Source organism: Prosopis cineraria, unplaced genomic scaffold (genome assembly GCF_029017545.1).
Source record: "Prosopis cineraria cultivar Desert tree isolate PC_DT_omini unplaced genomic scaffold, ASM2901754v1 PC583, whole genome shotgun sequence".
Classification (NCBI taxonomy): domain Eukaryota; kingdom Viridiplantae; phylum Streptophyta; class Magnoliopsida; order Fabales; family Fabaceae; genus Prosopis; species Prosopis cineraria.
In genome coordinates this window covers 1-20,118 of record NW_026555908.1, presented here as the reverse complement: position 1 = coordinate 20,118, position 20,118 = coordinate 1, and the positions used below count along the sequence as shown (strand labels likewise).

At 32.3% G+C, this 20,118-nt stretch overlaps 1 protein-coding gene and 2 pseudogenes across 1 annotated transcript; 1 reads left to right on the top strand and 2 right to left on the bottom strand.

Annotated features, from left to right (window-relative positions):
• The first annotated feature begins 2,520 nt into the window (after positions 1-2,520).
• LOC129297659 (ethylene-responsive transcription factor 1-like) lies at positions 2,521-3,235 on the top strand. The gene has a single exon (XM_054936006.1). It carries the CDS (start codon positions 2,540-2,542, stop codon positions 3,227-3,229), a length of 690 nt encoding a protein of 229 aa, XP_054791981.1. The 5' UTR covers positions 2,521-2,539; the 3' UTR covers positions 3,230-3,235.
• Positions 3,236-6,516: 3,281 nt separating this feature from the next.
• On the bottom strand, positions 6,517-9,071 carry LOC129297660 (pentatricopeptide repeat-containing protein At4g19890-like; annotated as a pseudogene).
• Positions 9,072-11,822: 2,751 nt separating this feature from the next.
• Positions 11,823-19,288, bottom strand: LOC129297658 (AUGMIN subunit 2-like; annotated as a pseudogene).
• Between the last annotated feature and the right edge of the window lie 830 nt (positions 19,289-20,118).

Below are 20,118 nucleotides of genomic sequence, written 5' to 3'. Positions count from 1 at the left end.
AAAAATATCTAAGAATAAATAGTAAAAATATTGATGATTATACATTAGTAAAAAAATTATAAAAATACAGACAATCAGCGACGACACTAAAAAGTCATCGCTGAAAGTCAACTTTCAACGGTGACTTGTATGTTGCTGCTAAAACTTGCAACATAATTTTTAAAAATAAATAAAAAATGCTGACAATCAGCGGCAACACTAAAAAGTCATCGCTGAAAGTCGACTTTCAGCGGCAACTTGTATATCACCGTTAAAACTTGCAACATAATTTTTTTAAAAGAAATAAAAAATGCTGACAATCAGACACTAAAAAGTCACTGCTGAAAGTTTCAGCGGCAACTTTTTAGTGTCGCCGCTGAAACTTGCAACATAATTTTTTTAAAAAAATTATAAAAATGGCCAAATCTTTCACATTTATAACAAACTATTTCTATTTTATATTTTTTAAAATTATCTTTTCTAAAGGTTTTATAATATTAATTATTTGTCCATATGTTAAAACAGTAGAATTTATTGTTCTTCGTTATAACTAGTAAAATTAAAGCAGAAGAAAATATAGAAAATAAAATAGATAACACCCCTTTTGAAATAAATCAACAAAGATACATGAACATAATATCACATATAACTTATAAAAAAATGATATTGCCAAGTAAGTTTAGTAACAAACAGAGAATATTCAAGAAATATAATATTCAAAAATCTTGTGAAAGAATAGAAAAGTTAAGCAATGGTGTTCCTATTAAGCCTAGGAAGAACAATATCAATAGAAAATAAAACTTGTAGAAATAGAAATATGAGATGGTTCGATAAGATATTAGGATCTAAGTCAAAAAAAAGAATAAGATAAGTCTTAAGAGTCTTAATCTATAGCCAAATAGGAATAGTGAACCTGAAAGAAAAGTAAAAGAGGTAGAAATAAAGAAATACATTATAAAAGAATTGAAGAACAAATAGAAATTTCAAAAATAGAAAATAGAATAAATTAAATAAGAGAAAAATTTGAAAGAGATATTAGTCCAGAATATCCAAATTCTTTTTGAAATAGAAAAAGACACAAGAAAGAACAAAACCAAAAAAAAATGACAATCAGCAGCGACACTAAAAAGTCGCCGCTGAAAGTTGACTTTCAGCGGTGACAAGAGATATTCGTCGCTGAAACTTGCAGTATAATTTTTTTTAAAAAAATTATAACATATTTTAAAAAATGCTGACAATCAGCGGTGACACTAAAAAATCACCGCTGATTCTCGACTTTTAGCAGCGACTATATCTTGTCATCGCTGAAAGTCATTTTTTTTGTAGTGAAAGAATGTCAATTGTGGCCTTCAGTTTACAGAAAAAACTTGAAATATTAGTAGAATTAGTTTACTTTTATCAATATAAATTGTTGTTCCCTCAAACAAATATTTCGTTGCCAATAAACTTTTGCTCGACCCTACAAACAAAGCACAACGGATTTCTTTTTCCCCCGTTTTTTACTTTTTAATTTTTTAATTAATAATTGATTCAAGACAATAATCATTAGATTCCAAGAGGTTTTCTTGGTCAAAGGATTGGCCACATGCTGAAATTCTTTATCATTAGCAAATTTTATTTAGACAGCTGAGTCTGTCGTTGGTTAATCTTCTTTTTTACTTTTTCTTTTTTTATTTGATAGCATCTTTGTACGTTTTTCTATTTCATTATGCAATGCGTCGTCATTCATTATTACATCATTCAGTTTTGAAGGCAATTTTGGATTGAAGAATAAATTTATAATACTTTACACAACAAAATAGAAGAAAAATAAAGTTACAAGAGTTGTCGTCTCAGCATTCCTTGTGAATTGTGATCATCAAAGCTTCGTTTATTCACACTTGGAAGATAAGTAAATTTTACATTATTTAGAGATTTTATGAAAAAATATTTTGAAAAAAAAAATAATTTATTATTTAACGTTTTTCATTCCCATTTTTTTGTTGATATTTTGATGTATTTTCAATTTTTTGTCGACACTTACATTTGATTATATCTCTAGAAACTTCTCAAAATTACTAAAATGAGTTCTAATTTTACGTTTAATAGTGAAAATTTTATCAATTAAATAATTTATAAGATATTAATAATTTGACTTGTATTACTTCTGCCGTATTTAAAAAAAGAAAAAGCAAATGATCAGAGAGAAGTTAAATTATTAATAGTACCACACACACAAATATAATTACAATATATCGATAAAGTAAAGTAATATTTAACCTTTTGTATACACTTAATTAGTACTCACAACTAAATAACAATTTTTTGAGTTAAGCAGTCACATGCGATGATATTCCAAGTTAACTTTTTCTTTGGTTTTTTATTTGCCATGCTTCAGAGCCTTAATTATTAAAATTAAAATTGAAGTTTCCTGGAAACAACACACACAAGAATAAAATAATGTATTAATAATCCCTCCCTTCAAACAAAAGTCATTGTGCATAATATATATAATTAGCCATGTTTCAGTATTCATGTGTACTTCTATACTATCACAGAGAACTTAATTAGCTTCCAAAAAATGATCCCTGATCTTTCTTCTTCTTTAGATTCAGTTCATCAATACCTTCTTGAAGATCATGATCCTTCCTCTATGACTCTCATGAATACCTTCTTCATGTTCAACAACCCTACTTTAAATTTAAACCCTAACTGCGACCCGGATGCTTCACCAGAGCAGGGTGCTAGTAATAACTCCAGTGGTACGGTGTTTTCCGGCGGCGAGTATGACACCGCCATGAAACAAGGTGATAGGGTTAGTGTTAACAATGCAGGATCTGTGGCGGGTGAATGTAAGGCGCCACCAAGATGGAGGAATTACAGAGGTGTGAGGCGGCGGCCATGGGGGAAGTTCGCAGCGGAGATCCGGGATCCCAAGAGGAACGGCGCCAGAACTTGGTTGGGAACTTATGAGAGGGAAGAGGATGCAGCTTTGGCGTATGATAGAGCTGCTTTCAAGATGAGAGGTAGAAAAGCAAAGCTCAATTTTCCTCACCTCATTGGATCGGAACCGCCACCGGAGCTGGCAAGAGTAGTCGTCGGAAAGAAGCGGCACCGCTCACTGGAACCTTCATCACCGTCAAACAGTACATCTGTGGATGACGGATCTCAAGGGTCATGCAAGAGGAAGAACCTGGCTGGGCTATTGAATAAGATAGCAACAAATGGAAACCTAAGTCAGAAGCTTGAAATGATGTTCAAGAAGGCATAGGTCGTTTTTTTTACCTCACTTCTCCTTCTTCTTCATTTAGTCGAGAAAAAAAAATTATAGAATTTAAATATTAAAATCATGGGTTGAATAAATATATGTTGTAAATCAAAAAATTCTCAAGTAATTTTTTTTTTTTTTGGTTTGATGTAGCTCTCGTGAACTTTCTTTTCTCATTATTTTCTACATTTTTTATTCGTTCTATATATTGATATTCGATACCCTACTTTTTCAATTTTAAGGATAATTAGATCAATCTTTAATTTGAAGCGAAACAAAGTCTTATTTCTGGATGTGTATTATTACTTTTAGTAACGTACGTGTTGAAAATGTTGTATTTTTTCTAAAGATGACTATGTTGTTTCTTTCTTCGTTCTGAGAAACAAGTGAAGAACACTTAGCGAAATATATCTTTCTTTTTTTTTTTTTTTTTGTTAATGTCTTTGCGGAGAAGAAAGGCAACCAAGTCTTAATTTCAATAATTACATTGAATTAATCAGAAGATAAGCTAAGGCGCAAGCTTCTAATTTTGAGAGTATTTATTTATTTTTTATGTAATAAGATGCTCAGTCTCCATAAAGTTCTTGAATAATAATCAAGCACATTGATAATTAATTATATGCTTATTATATTGCGAGTATTTTTTATTTTTGGACTTTTATCTCTAAAGGAAATACATTTAGAAGTGTGTATGAATAAAGTTTTATGTCCGACGTATATCTTGTATGGTACTAACAATCAATCTAAATTTAAATATTGTAGGGTCTAAATTAAGGGTAATATTCTAGACATGATATGTTACAATCTTTGGTCAAGTAAACAAATTTTGTATGAGTAATATATATATATATATATTTTTGTAATTCATAATTTTAAGGATAATTCTCTCAAATGGTTTTTTAATTCATTTTAAATTATTACAAATTCAAAAATGTTGGGAGTTTCTTTTTTGAAAAAAAGAAGACTTAATTTAGGGATACAATTATGATAGGTTAGTCATGATTTGTGAGGATCATGTTATGAGTTTCGTATAGAAGAGTTTTGTTCCAACAAGTACTAACTAAAGTTGACATGAGCAGTAAAAAATTTCATCATTTAAACAAGTAATTAGAAATTTAAATCTTAACTCTTGTGTTTGTAATAATTCAATTAAGAGAAATCTATTCATTACTCTCGATCAATACCTTGGGGAGATATTAATTACAAAAAAAAAATATGTTTTATAAGTCTAAAAACTCATTTTCTTAGTAGACTAATCTTTTAAAATGAATTTTTCTTTAGACTTATACTCATATCAAATTGTGTCATATATTGTTCAAAATTTATACACAAATATGATATTATAATTTTTTTTTCTTAGTTCAGAAATTTCCTGCTAGGAGAATTTTAAAAATTTTCCATTTATAAGGGTGTTTTATCTAAATTATTATGACATGTAATTATGATTGGATTCACCATTGAGGTGTGGAAGTGATCAATGTGTATGAAAAAAAAAAAAGCGATTTCTTGGATCCATGTAGGGAAAAGTTTACGTTAAAAATTCAAACACTTGTGGCATATTAAGTGTGCATATGAATGTTAATGATAATAAGTAGATTTTTCATAAAGAACAGATTTTTTGTCATTGAAATTACTAAAGAAATAATTGAAACCTTTTATTTGGTAATATTTGACCTGTGTCCTTACCTCTTATGTCTTCTAGAGTTTTCTAAGTACATGGCCTGGATTTATTAGTATATATATCGGCAACGAGATTGTGTATTTAAAGTATAATTTATTAGTATTACTTCTTTTTCTTCTTATTTTTCTTAATATATAAAGCAGATGAGCTGTTTCCACAATCATATGATGACACGGTAAAAAGGTGGAGCTATACTTTTTCTGAAGTCAAGTCATTGTATTTAACTTTGTTTATGAAAGTAATTGAATTAAAAGATGAAGCACCAAAATCTATTCAACCCCAAAAACAATAAAATACTTCTGATTTTGCTTTGCTGATGTAAAAAAAGCATTATTGAGAATGGATAAATGAATACTAAGAAAGCATTTTTTGGGCCCCACTAATAAAGCATACTTATGCTAATTTTGGGCCCCACTAATAAAGCATATTTATGCTAATTTTTTTCAACTAAGATTCAGACATGATATTAAAGCTATTTGTATTATTTTTATCAGTCTAATAAAATGAGAAAATTTAATAGATCTCCTAACATCTTTGGCTCTTCCAAAATCACCCCAAAAAACAATTCATAATAACTACATGATGGTAGAAATTTGTTTAAAGTGGTTTGGACACATGTACAGTGAAAGTTAATAGAGGCATAAAGAGTTATAGTGGTTTGGACATGTACAGTAAATTTGTAAAATTTGTCTGTTGTAGAACATCTACAACAGCTTCAAAACAGACTGACATATGACCAATCCATCAAGTGAAATCTAACATTTCACACTGAAACCAACTCACAATCTACTGCTTGTTGACACTAATCTTCAACAAACTCAGTATCAGTATACATCCATTACAAGATACATGTCCCCAACCAAGTACAAGACCCTTAGATATAATTTTTCCTATTCATCCAAAAAAAAAAAAAAACTCAACAGAGACTTGCCTGTATTTGTCAAACAGCCAAAAAAAAAAAAAAAAAGGAAGATAGTAATAACTGGGTAAGCAGTCCTACCAAGCAGAGTATTCCTTCAGAAGTTCCCAGCGTACAGTATACACATGAACATCTTACAGTGACAATTTTTGGCTTGAAGGGCAATTCTTTTCAAGTAAAATAAGCCAAAAAAAGAATTTATTTTATACGGTCAAGAAAGCTTGATGGGACATGCAATTACCCTAAACAAGCTGGAGCCACGAACAATTCAGAGTGACTGAGGTACTCCTCCAATCCATTTTATAGGTCACATTCTAAAAGGTAAAGTGGTTTATTTTATAAATCATTGAATTGATAGTAATGTTTTATTTTAAATGAAATGCCTAAACTATCCTTAAAAAATACGAGAGAGAGAAATAAAAAAATAATATTATATAGTTTATTTATTTTTTGAGGATTATATTTGTAATTTTACAAAATTTTATTCTTTGCACCTTTGTTGTATTGGTATTGATAAGGTTGGTAAAAATGACTTATAAATAGGATCGGAGGGAGTATATGTATACACATAGAGGCACACGGAAAATAATGACTTCAAAGGCAACATAACTTTCCACAATCTCATAGGAAAATGTCTCAAGCAGGTGTAGCATCTAAATATATATTACTAGGCCTGCACCCAGGGAAAAAGGAAGAACAAAAACTTAAATTACAATTCTAAACAGCTTTATTTCAATTAGAGACAAGGATACTTACATTCATATATAACATAAGCTGCATAGATTGGCGCCTAACGGAGTAGTGAAATATCAAAAATTCAAAATCGTGGACAATCTTATTCTTTGATAGAGTATTTGCCATCCAAGTGAAGAATAAATAAAGAAGTGGATAAAGCTAAAGGAGAAAGTACAAAGGAAGCAAAAATCAGAGAAAACTAAAAAAATTCCTAGAATTTAATCTGATATTTTCGATCTAAGGAATTCTCAGGATTACAAGAGGGGGAGTTGCATGCCACAGTTTCTCTTCATGGATCAGGAGTTGATCAAATGGTAGGATATTCCGATACATAAATCAACACAAGCAGCCACAAAATCTTGATCCAGTGGAATTATGATTCCAACAAGAAATTTAACAATAAAATGCAACAATATATGCATGATAAGATAAAGAATTTATATTTCAAATTTTCTCATTGACTTTGGACTGCGGAGTGATTTTTCCTCGTATAACCTTGCAGTCAAATCAGAAACAAGAGCATACTTACTGTTTTCACAGCATGATGTCATTAAGGCTGCTAATGTTACTCTATTGACATAGTGATCTATGTCTAGTAACTTGTGAAAGAACATAGCTACTTTTCTCTCGCTACTTTAGTTTCCTAATCAACGCATTAGCAATTTGAATCTAGAGTTTTCCTTCCAGCCTTTCCAGGACCACCGCAGCAGAACCACAATCATCTATCTTGCAACACTCATAAGCCAAAGTAACTCGAATAACTTCACATGGGATAAGCCCCTTTTCTATCATAGTATCACATAAAACACACGAGCTTCGTCCAACTTTGAGTCTTTACGAAGACCACTTATAAGAGAACTATAACTGATACTATCTGAAGCATAACCATGGTCACTCATCCTATGAAAATACTTCATAGCCAAGCTTAAATTTCTTTCCCGACAATACCCACATATCATGGACGTATAGGTTTCCTTTGATGGAACTGGTCCACTTTTCACAGCTTCATTGAAAAACATCTTACTTTCTCTCATTCTCTTTTGCCTACAGAAGGATGAAATTAAAGCGGTGTATGAATAAATATCAGCTTGAATGCCACCCTTCACCATCTTATTGAACAACACCAAAGCCTGATTAATATCTGCCTGTTTGCAATGTTGAGTTATGAGAATAGTATAGGTGACTTTATCAGATTTCAATCCACGATGCAAACCATTTTTGAGCACTTTGTAAGCCTCTTGTACTCTTCCCTTCTTATAAAGGTCATCAACAATGGCATTATATGTACATATGTTGGGGATAAAACCTTCATTGCTCATCATATTCATCAATTCAAATGCTCTATTGAAATTACCTTCTTTGCAATGTCCATCATTAAGTGTTGAGCATGTGTTGGCGTTTGGGACTAATTCCTGTTCCTTCATGTTGTGAAGCAGCATTTCTCCCCAGTGCAATTTGCCATCTCTGCAATGCCCACTTATCATTGCCATGGAAGTAAGGACATTTGGCTTGTGATTTTCACTCCGAACAAGCTTAAGGAAACGTCTGAATGCTTTCTCAGTCCATCCATTCTTGCAAAGACCATCCTTCCTTAGTCAATGTCGTATGTGCATACACATTGGGTTTCCAACGTTTACGGACGCTTGCTTGACGCTTCCACTTTTACATAAACCTTCTATCATAGATGTAAAGTTAATCAAATTTGGCTTCAAACCCATAACACTTAGTTTATGAAAATACCAAGATGCTCTATTTGTTAAACCCTTCTTATAGAAGCTTCTGATTATCAATGTAAATGGGCATTATCAATCACAAAGCCCTTCTCAAGCATGGCACTTAATCACCTATCAGCTTCCAAAATATTACCTATTTTGCAATATGCAATAACCATCAACTTAAAGCTTGTCGAATCTAGGCGGGCCCCTCTCACACACATTTCTTCGAGCACTTGCTCTGCATATTCAACCAACCCCACATCGCTAGTAACCTTCATAATCCAATTCAATGTTTGAGTGTTGGGAATCAAACCCTGATTATGCATTTCAATCACCATATCTACAGCCTCCGTCAACTTCCCTATCTCAGCAAAAATCTTCACCACAGATCTCAACACTTCATTGGCTTTCTCGAAATTTCTATTCCCAATCAACGACATTGAAGAAACCATGTAGAGCCGCATAAAACGCCGAAACTTTGGAAACCCAATTGTCCAATTCAAGAAACTAAACGCTATCATTGATCCAGCTTCACTTGCAAGTGAAGCAACCACCCGTAACGGCTTGCTCGTGAGTCAAGGAATAAGCGTCCGCGTTAAGATGAAGCATTGGATGCGACCCCATCATGTGGGCTTGCCAATGATAAGAATCACAGACTAATAAGCATACCATTTTTACAATTGATTGAGGATCTGGTTGAGATGTAGGTTGAACCGAAGAGGAGGATATAGTATGACAAGACGACGGGTGGTATTGTCTGCATAAAATAGAAGTGGCTTTGTAAGTGCATAAGAATTATGGTGAACGCCATTATTTCTGAGAATCAGAACGAAAAGCATGAAAATTTGACCATTGGAAGCGAACTATTGCATCTCAGTCAACCGAATTAGAGAAAAATTCCCCAGTCCGTTCAAATATTGTTTGCCGTTGGGGATCCCAAGCAACGATGTAGACTTTATTTTATTTTTTAAATAATATTATTACTATTATTTAATTAAAAAAATTACACTTAAATCTCAACACTTAAATCTCACATAAAAGAATTTATATTAAAAAATTTATAAAATTCACAACATAATCCTAAATTTCAAATCAAGTGTATTTATAACTTGACAATAGATATTTATAATTAGACAATAGTATTTATAACTTGTAAAGAAAAAAAAACTTGTAGTCACAAATTGTAAATACTTTTACCTAATTATAAATGCTTATTATCAAGTTGTAAATGCATAAGATTTAAAATTTAAGAGTATTTTGTGAATTGTATGAGACCTCTTAATAATAAATTCTCTTATGTGGACCTAAGTGTAATTTTCCTCATTATTATTATTATTATTATTATTTTAAAAAAAACCAACAATTCAAGGATTATTTTTATTTTGTCTCAAATTAAAATTAAAATTAAAATCTTCAAATTAAATTTATATAATTAAATCTAACCTATTTTACAACAGCAAAATCATTGAGTAGCAATGTTTTAAATTCCCATTGAAATGTGCAAGATTTGATTATTTTGATCTGGAAAATGATATAACATGAGTTTGGATTGTGGGATTATGATTGGAAGAAGGGTGTTGGCGGCAACAAATCATGGACAAAGAAAAGTGTTGGTGCCTAGAAGAGTTCCTGGAAAGAAGAAAGAGGAGATGAAGAGAATTTAAATAATTTAAACAATATAAATATAAATTCTAAGTAAGTGCCATCTCAAATTAAAATTTTGTGAAGTGTCATGTTCTGATTGGTCCTTATGGCACTTCAGATCTACCTAAGAATTTCTTTCCAATCTTTAAGATGTCATGGAGGTCATTTATCATGAAACATGAATAATTTTTGTTGACTTAATTAATAGCGCGTTTTGATTTTTATATTTAAATTCGTTGTTACATTTAATTCAAGTAAATTCTTCAAACCATCCGCCCGAGAACAATATATATATATATATATATATATCCAAATGACATAATGATTCTAGAGGTAGAGTGTCTCATTTTGTGAAAAAATACCACTTCAAGTTTGTATACTTTAACCAGGTTTTGTTTTTAATCCTTATAATTTATTTTTATAGTTTATTATTCCTTTTTTTATACTCTCTCTATTAAAAAATATAAAATATTTATAAATGAATCTCATTTTTTAATAAAGTAATTATTTATTTTCAAACTAATACTATATTTATCTCTATTTAATAGGATATTCTACTTTAAAATAAACATAAAGTATTTCTATATTAGAGAAAATTTTAAATGAAAAAAAAAGTAATAATTATACTTTAAAAACACTTAAAAATTTTATATTTTTTAACATTAAATTTTTAAAAAATACTTTATATTTTTAAATAAAGAAAGTACAGGTTTTTCATCCCTTTTATTTAGATGTTTGAAATGTTGGTCTTTTTGTTTTGAAATATATTAAAAAGGATCATGAGTTGGCCCAAATACTAAGGTTCAATGTCCTCAGATTTTTTCAGTGCCTTCCTCCCTCTTACTCGTGCACAGTCATCTCAAGAAAGTAAAATTTGGGAAGTAAATAAATGCGTTAACGTGCTTGCTCACTAGACCTTTTAAGATAATTTAGATTTTGTTATTTTAATCATCTGCCATCATGCTGCAAATCCCTTATGGTATTTGACATGACTTGATTTCTATTCTTATCTAGCACAAGTTTTTTATGGCTTTCTATTAAAAAAAAGTAGGATTTTTTTTTAATAAAACAATTTTAAACAGACAATTTGATAATTTTATTCAAGTCAACATATTTTTCCCTAGTCATTTTAATGGATTTAATATTATAAAGTTCATGTCAATGCAATTATAACACCGTTTTGGCCATCTCTTGGTTCTTTTGGATATTTTTTACAATACAGGGATTAACATTCCACATGGAGGAAACAAAAAGGATAGAGAACCACGGATATAAACTATAAGACTTAGAAAATGATTAAAATAATAGGACTTGAAGTGATATTTTCTCATATTTTGTTGAAATTTTGTATTTGTTATGCTTTAATTTGTGGATAATTAATCAAATCAATTTGTCCCCATTGTCTCCTTAAAAAGAAAAAGAGGAAAAGAATTGTTTTTGGAGGGGGGGGGGTCCAAATTAATTATCCGGGGTACTGACCTCTATCATGAAGCGAGACTGCAAGTATAGGAAGGTCAGTGGTAGAGATCATATTCGTCAAGATTATATAAAACTATGGAATCAAGCCAAGCCTGCATAAATCAAACTTAACCTCAATTGAAACCTGCTTCAGATCTCAACTTCTCCAAGCCCACTAGTTTGGTTTAAACTTCAACCTTCAGGTTTTGCCTCTTGAAATCTAAATCAAATCAATCGCTCTTTAATCGAGTTCCATCATGCATACTTCGATGCATGAAGGTATTAATATATTGAATGTAGATAGAAATAGCGTTTGGAATATCAACTTGGTGTCCTTGGAAGCACAAAATAACCTTACAAACTTCTTTCTCAAATTTTGAAAACATCATTTCAGATTCAATAACTTAAGACACAATACAAAGCTTCTTGAGAGTATATCCCATGTATTTAGAATACTTCTAAGCGGTATAAGATTTATCAAGTCTTATCAATGAATCAGGCTCCACAAACACTAATTAAGAAACAAAATTAATAAAGATGAACAAACAAACTGCACAAGCAATTTCAGCATGATGGATATGTATGTATATATATTTTTCATAAGGACGCATTAACAATATCAAGGACTAAACAACACTCTTTTGAACTGAGGGAGGCCAAGACAGTCTCCTATGGCTTGTACCATTATCTTGATGGACCTCACCTGCCTGGCTCTCTTCTCCATCTACTACTGCCTGCTGACCCAATTCTTGCCTCCTTAGGTTTCTGATAGCTAAGTCATCGAAGCTTGATTCGTTTTTCCATGGCGGTGGTGTCACACAATCAGAAACTCCTGGGAGTCTCTGAGAGGGATCTCCAGCAGGTGTCCTTGGCCCAAGGGTGTCAGAATAACCGACTCTCAGATTTTGAAGAGTTGCAAACGATTCTCTCATTGCTGACATGGCTTCGAAGAACCGAGTGCAAGATGCCAAAGCCACTGGGATTGGTCGAAGCATTTCCTAACAAAAGAAGATTGGAATTTAATGAAGTAGTCAAACGCAAATGAAGCAAAGAGGTAGGACCTTCAAGAACTAATGAATGAACAAGCCACAAATTGGTGATTCTCCAAAACATGCAGTTGACATCAGCTAGCAATTACTCATTTAGCAGAAAAGATAAGATCAGTCTCGGAGAAGCTGAGATGATTGCTTTATTTTATTGCAATTTGATTGATTCAAGAGCACACAGAATTCTTCTGACAAGAGATGTCTTCTGATTATGTGTATTGCACAATTTGAAGGGTTGATAGCTAGACACTTAAAATAGGTTGGGTACAATGATGCGACTCAATGTCATTCAGAGTGAAGAGACACCAGAGGAAAACAGCGTGCAATAAAATCGTTTACCTGATACAAAGTAACACAAATTGATGAGTATTTACCTGATTATCCTTCAGATGTTAAGCTTTCCATTTTTCATACCAAAACAGATAATCTTGCACTTGTTTCAAATATGTACACCTTTTACAGCTCCATTCATACAATTAAATATTCACTGATCAGATTCTCAAGCAATAACCTTTGGACACGTGTAGTTAATCTTAAACTTTCCAAAATTCTTACTCCCTCTATTCCTTCTTATACGACAACTTTTAGAAGGTCTTAGCGTTCCTATTTATAAGAAGTTCTCCAAAATCTAGACAGCAATTTAAAAAAAAAAAAAACCTGAAAAAGGTGCTTAAATTAATTAAGAGAGAGAATAGTATTTAATAAAGGGTATTTGAGAAAAAATGAGGTGATTTTAAAGCCATCAATTATTTTTCTTGGTTTATGTAAAGTAGGTAAATTTATCTTATAAAATAGAATGGAGGAAGTAGAAAACATGATGAAGGATGATTTGCAACTTGAACTCTCAAGTAGTAAGAACTAATGCATTTGTGTCAAGGCAAATTATTTAACAAAGCAGCAACAATACCAACAGGGATTAGCATTGCAACAATAACAGCTACTGCTTGAGATACGAATAGTATTAAAGCATTAGTAGTCATTATAGCAACACAATCAATTAATCTGAATTTAACAAAATAAAAGTACAACTGTACAAACATACCCCCCAGACAGAAGGAGGTTCCTTGAAATTCTGACTCCAATGGAAATCTGCCACTGATGCAGTCAAGGCACCATAATCACTAGCAGCCTTCATCAATAGTTCAGAGAATTGTTTCTGCATAAGTTGAAATATTCTACTTAGCATTAGAATTTGGCATCCCTACATACTTTCAAAATAACATTCGACAATACTTGACAAACATTTAAAGATAATTTCAACTAATGTTTGAAAATAAACAAATCAAACCAAACAGAATTAATTGATTATCAGACGCTTTTCCCAATAATTTAAAATCTCCAGTATATACGAATTTACAGTCTGTATTTTAATTGATATTCAATAAACATTAACTTTTGAATTAGATAATTCAAGCTTTGCAAGCTCAATACTGGTATAATTCACAGAAAGCATTTTTATGTTGTGATTTCGTACAAGAAAGCATTAATAAATTTTGGCTAAAACTGACTTGGTCAAACTGAACCAATCTGGTCTTCAATGATTGTTCAGTTGAATCACTTTAAGCAAATCAAATATGTAGAACTTCTTTGTAACAATCATTGGTTTGATTCAGTTTGGTTTCATTTAGGTGCAAAAAAAGACAAAATAGAGGCTAGAGAAATGAAAACTCCAACAATATGGGCTTCAAAACAAAGAGCCCATCAAACCAACAACATTGCTCTTGTACTAGTGCTGTGATCTTCAGTAATTGTCTGAATCCATAAGCTCATGACTCCGCAAGTCACTCAGAGAGCTTTCACTAAACTTGACTGAAGCCAATCTGACAATTAAACTACTTCAATTTCCATAATAAAACTCAACACCAACAACTACATTAAAAAAGCAGTAACTTTAAAGATTTAAAACCATTAAAAATGCACAATCTTCATAAAATATATGATCAAGCCAGAGGAAAAATTAGCCTTTGAACCCCTAAGCAACAAGCTAAAGGAAAAAGTAGTCACTACACTGTAAGAGCTAAAACCTCTGGCAAACAAACAAACATACATGTAAATGAAAAGCCTTCTAGGAAGTTGCCAATTGAACTCACTAATTGAAGCAAGCAAAATCAGAACGCCGACCATCAAAAGAAAATGTCAAAATTCAACAACAGTCGGTTGTTTCAAGCATGCAAAACTAGGTAACATTTTACCTCAAAAATAAGAAGAAGAGTAAGTTATACAAATCTTTCTTGAGTTTTGTTAAAATTACAGACTTCTCATAAAACAAAAAGTTTCAATACACTTTAGTCCAATTGATTTTTATTAAAATACCCTCCAGTAACTTGAGGGAAAGCCTTGGTGCAGCAGTAAAATTGTTGCTGCATAAACTGGTGGTCATGGGTTCAGATAATAGAAGCAGCCTCTCACAAAATGCCAGGTAAGGCTGCATACAGGAGACCCAAAAGTAGGTCCAACCATGCCCCAATCCCATGCATAGCAAAAGCTTCAAGCACTAGTCTGTCCCTTTTACCCTCCATTAACTTAGAATAATGAGATATGGACATATCAGAGTCTTCAATCATGTCATAACTGCTTCTAAATTTAATGATTCCCGGTGTTAGGATTTTGTAGTGCTGCTTTGATCAACATTTATCATCCAAGTAATACCAAGAATCACGCTGTAGACTACATCGTAGAAAAAGCAGAAACTTAACAAAGATTTCAAGTTTCGGCACAGGATCACTTAAATTGTATATACACTAACCTGATATTCTGCTTCTACAGGAATGCAATCAAGCGAATAAGGTTGCTGTAGGCGAGCTATAATGCGATCCTGCCAGATTTTAGGTAATTAGGACAAATAAAGTAATATTCTAATCTTTTACCCACAAAAGAAACAAAAGAAAAAAAAAAGGTAATATTCTCATCTAAATTAACTCCCAGAGAAAGAGGAAAAAGAAGAAGAGCTCTGGAGAAAGCATATAAAGTTAGGAAGCAACTTGTCTCATTCTATTATTAGCAGTTAGCTTATGGCTATCCATCATATGGGATTCAATCACCACCAATCCTCTTCCCTCAAACAGAATATCAAAATATTAAAGTAATAAGATATAATTAAAGCAATGTGCTTAACTAATTAGCACCAGTTGAATACACTGGTAATGGAAAAATAATGAATTAAGGCAAGAAAAGACCATTTGTACGGATCTTTTGTCCAAAGTGCTTATGCACAGGCAATCTCATGTAAGAAAGCAAGGGTAGCATAATGAACTATGCATGCTACCTTATTTTGAATAACATCTTTCAATATATTTGTAATCCTTCCCAATGTCTCGATCTTCTTTTCCATTTCACTGACATGGGTCAAATGTGCAACATTCTTATCATCCTAGAAATTTCAAAAGTCACAAGATCACAGAAAATTGAACACAGGTTAGCAAGTTTTACAATAATTATGTAAGAAAGAATTCTTCAGTTTTTTTAATTAACAGGAATTTTGGTGACTGGTTCAGTGGATCTTTTACAACAATCTAACCTTGCGACCTTGAAGTTCCACTTGCAAATCAGCGATTTTTCTTTGTACAGTAGTTAGTTCTCTCAGAACCCTGATTAAGTCTTCACCCTTTTCACCTGTAGTGGAGGATGAATTAAGAAGTTCTTCCTAAGGAAAGAAGAGAAAGATAAGATCAGCCCAGTAAAAATTTTGATCCATCCACACCACATATTGCCAAATAATAGATGCTTCTAAGCCATAAGCATGAGCTTTTGTAAGATTATCTATCATTATTACAATGGTTTAGATAGTCATTGACACGAATAACAAATAATACATAGATATACAAGCAGTTGTCATCATATTATCAAAGTGTTAAAGTCAGACGGCTTCAAGAGTGTTAGTAAGACAATATGATCCAAATAATGTAATCTGAATGTTGATAGATTATATGATCACATTCCTAGCTTGTCTTGACAGATTTGTTTTTCATTTCACATCATCTAGTTTTAGATAACATTCTGAAGATTCAAATGCTAATTACATGCCCCAAATTGGTGAAGAATAAGAGATTTATGGAGAGTTCCATTGTTCAAGAAAACGGGATTGCAAGCAGATGGTAAAGATTAGGTGGTCCAAAACAGAAATTAATTGATGGCAGTACCCCAAAACTTAAGGATCAATTATATGGCAAGTCTAATCAAAATGTAAACATGTTAGTCATATATTGGGGAATTTCACAAGGTGACCAGAGGTTTTAAGTTGGTTTTCTCTACAGGAAATTGAGTGTACCACGTTATTTATAATCTGTCTAATAAAAACATAACATTTAGATGCCATTAAATATAAATTGATTCTAACATTAATGATAGTAAAGAGAGAAAAATCAAGAAACTAAATATACATTCTATTATAAAAATAACATCAATTAAAATAATATCACATGAGATTTTATTCAGTTGATTTGAAGCATTCTAATTGGACAGACAACAAATGACATGACACACCTGGTCTACCTAAAAATTTCTCTTTCTCTACAACAAGGCATCATTGACTTTTTGAACTGATAGATCAAGCTAGTTGATTCTTGCACTAATATTTCATACATGATGTGTCACAAATATATAGTAGCCATGTATGATAATTCGCTTAACCACTAGTAGCATGCTTTGATGGGAGACAGTGTAGGTGAAGAAAAGATTTCATTGAAAACTCTCTCGTATGGGTAGTATTTTTACAAGGAGGGAAGGACAACGGAGGATTTCCAACTAAACATCCAAAATGCACCAAAGTCCTCCTGCGTTCACAGTCATAAGTTGTCCCAAGCTGAGGGATTTTGGAAAAGAAAGTCTTCCCAAGCAAGAGTTAACTGTCCCTTCCCCTCCCTTCTCTAACCTTCCTTTTTCTTTGGATTCCTTTCCTTCCCTTCTCCTCCCAACTCCCAATGTACCCAAGCATTTAATTTGACTTCTTTTATGGAATTTCTTTTATGCCAATCAATTGCCAATTAAGCTAAGCTTCAGGCTTATAAATAACAATAAAAATTGAACCACGGACAAAAACAATGGAAAGGTTGGGCAATTTCGTGAATTCTAAATACACATATCCCAGCAGAATTCAAACCTTTCCCAGTCATTCATTATGTGATTACACATTCACAGAACAGACAGCTTGCTTCCCCATGGTCTGAAAGTAGTTATATTAAAATTAAAGTTCATTATCAAAGTTGCCCCAAAGTTTTTTGTAAAAAATAACAAGAACTGAATCAATTCAAGATAGTGGATTTTTATTATGAGGTGGCTCCCCCCAAGTCATCCTTCAAACTTAAAGTTATAAGGGAGCATTATCATTTTAGTCAATTATATTTCTCTACATTTCCCCATCTCTCCATTAGGAACATGGAAAAATTATGTCAGAATACATTCACTTGGTTGTAACAAGCATCTCCTTCTTATGAGACTGACGCCTCCTAAGGCTAATCCAAACTGTTGTATTTACATCTGTGTCAAATCATCGTCAACGATCATTTTAAAAAGAAAATTAACCTACTAATAATCCCAATGAAACTTGAGCGCAGACCTCTATAAGAGACTGAGTAGTTGTCACAATCCTATACTCCTCCTCAAGAAACTGATCCCGTATCAAAGGCATATGTTTACAGAGCTACACATGTTGAGTGTATATGGTAATTCTAATCATTAATTTTCTTTTTTATTTATTGGGTAAACGAAATAAACGAGATGTAGAATCAACCTAAACAATAACGTGTACGTTACGAACAAAGATGTTATCATGTACAGTTGTACATTATTCAAACAATATCAGTTCCATCACAAATCCCAGGTTCCGGTACCTCCACTTAATTTTGTTCAATTCTCATCTTCCACTGTCACTGGGTATTTGGAAGTATGCTTAATTACGGGAAGTAAAAAAAATGCCATAATAAGGAAAATGAAAACCATTCTGAAGTAGAAAAGCAAATTTGTTGAAATCAATCTAATTTAAGCAACAAGAGGCAGAAAATATACCTGGGAAGGAGGAGGGGAGACAGAGAAACCAAGATCGGAGGCAATAGAAAGAGCGTCTGACATGCCCCAATGCGTCTGAGAGGCTTCCTACCAACCCAAGTTGAGTCACCAGCCATCGACATTTCGAAATGCGAACACCTTATGAGGCAAAGAGAAAAGGCACTGTCTTTGAATACGAATTGAACTGAAGAGAAATTGAGCTTCGTGGAAGAGGAGGGGGCAAAAGAAAAATTTGAGTGAAAAGAAAGAAACTTCAGTTTGCTTCTTCTGCCTAATGCTTCGATTCAAAGATAAAAATGGAAATTTGGGAAAAGGCTAAGGGCAAGGTGGGAAGACTGAAAAAGTAAAAGCCGCTTTCTACCTCATAACAAAGGGGATAATTTCTACCAAACTTCGGCGGCAATGTAAAATATGCAATGAGGAGAAAGAAGCTGATAAATAAACCAAGAAATATCGCAACTGAATGAGTGATGAACCTGCGTCAACGGTGCCGAGAAAGATGGAGGTGAAGTGGTCGAAAGAGACCCAGGGTATCAGGCAGAGTCAAACGGAAAAGGAGAGGGAGTCGAACTCAAACTAGATTGGGCCGTCGATGAAGGTGGAGGGAGAAGTCGACGAAGGTGGAGCGGGAGAAGTCGAACTCGAACCAAAATCAGATCTGCGATGGATGAAGCTTCGATGAAGTCGACCTCGAACCAGATTGGGCCGTCAACGAAGGTGGAGAAAGAAGTCGATGACAATGGCAAGGAGAAGCAGTAGCTGCCGTCGACGAAGGCGGAGGGAGAAGTCGGTGGAGCGAACCAGAGAAGAGAGTGGAGGAACTTAGGAAGGGTGGACGTGGACTGCGTAAAATTGAGGGATAATTTTTGTCTGAAAAAGTAGTTAAAAAGGGATAGTTTGGTAAAAAAAAAAAATTGGAAATCTAACGTAAATGCTAAATACACCAAAGATCTTTTTGGTTAATTGATTTAAAAATTTATTATTTTCACTTTATGATTTGCAATTATCAAAACAAAAATGGTTATATTTCTAAAGAGAAAAACTTATTAAACATATCATTGTGTCCTAATATTTGTTATTCTCATACTCTTATCAACTATTTCCTTCACTTAAAAATATAAAATATTTTTAATCGAATCTCACCCTTCAATAAAATAATTACTTACTTTTACACTAACCCTATTTTTTCTATTTACTTCTATTAAATATCCTATAATAAATATAAAGTCATTATCAATAGGACCATTTTTTTAAAAAAAAAGCAATGATTACATCTTAAAAGATTAAAAATACCTTACATTTTTTAATATTTAATTTCTAAAAAAATGTCTTACATTTTTAAATGGAAAGAGTATCAAAATACAATTTATAAGTAAGATTCATTAATTTGTAAAGAAAACTTTTTTTAAATAAGGTTAATTTACAAGCTCGGATAACAAAGGAGGTTTGTATTAGACTAGTAAAAATCAATGTAAAACTTTATCAAATCTCATGTAGTTATAATAAAATTTGAATACAAATAGAGAAGGTCATAGAAAAGAGACAAAGCTGTCCCGACAGTGTAAAATAAATAGTCTTAAACCCTTTAAAGAGGAGTAGAGGAATATAAAAAGAAAAAAAATTAATCATTTAGTTCTTATAGTTTTAATTTAGTTGTAATTCAGTTTCTGAACTTTGACTTATTATAACTC

Coding starts and splice junctions, on each gene's coding strand:
- LOC129297659 (XM_054936006.1), top strand. CDS start 2,540: ATGATCCCTGATCTTTCTTCTTCTTTAGATTCAGTTCATCAATACCTT.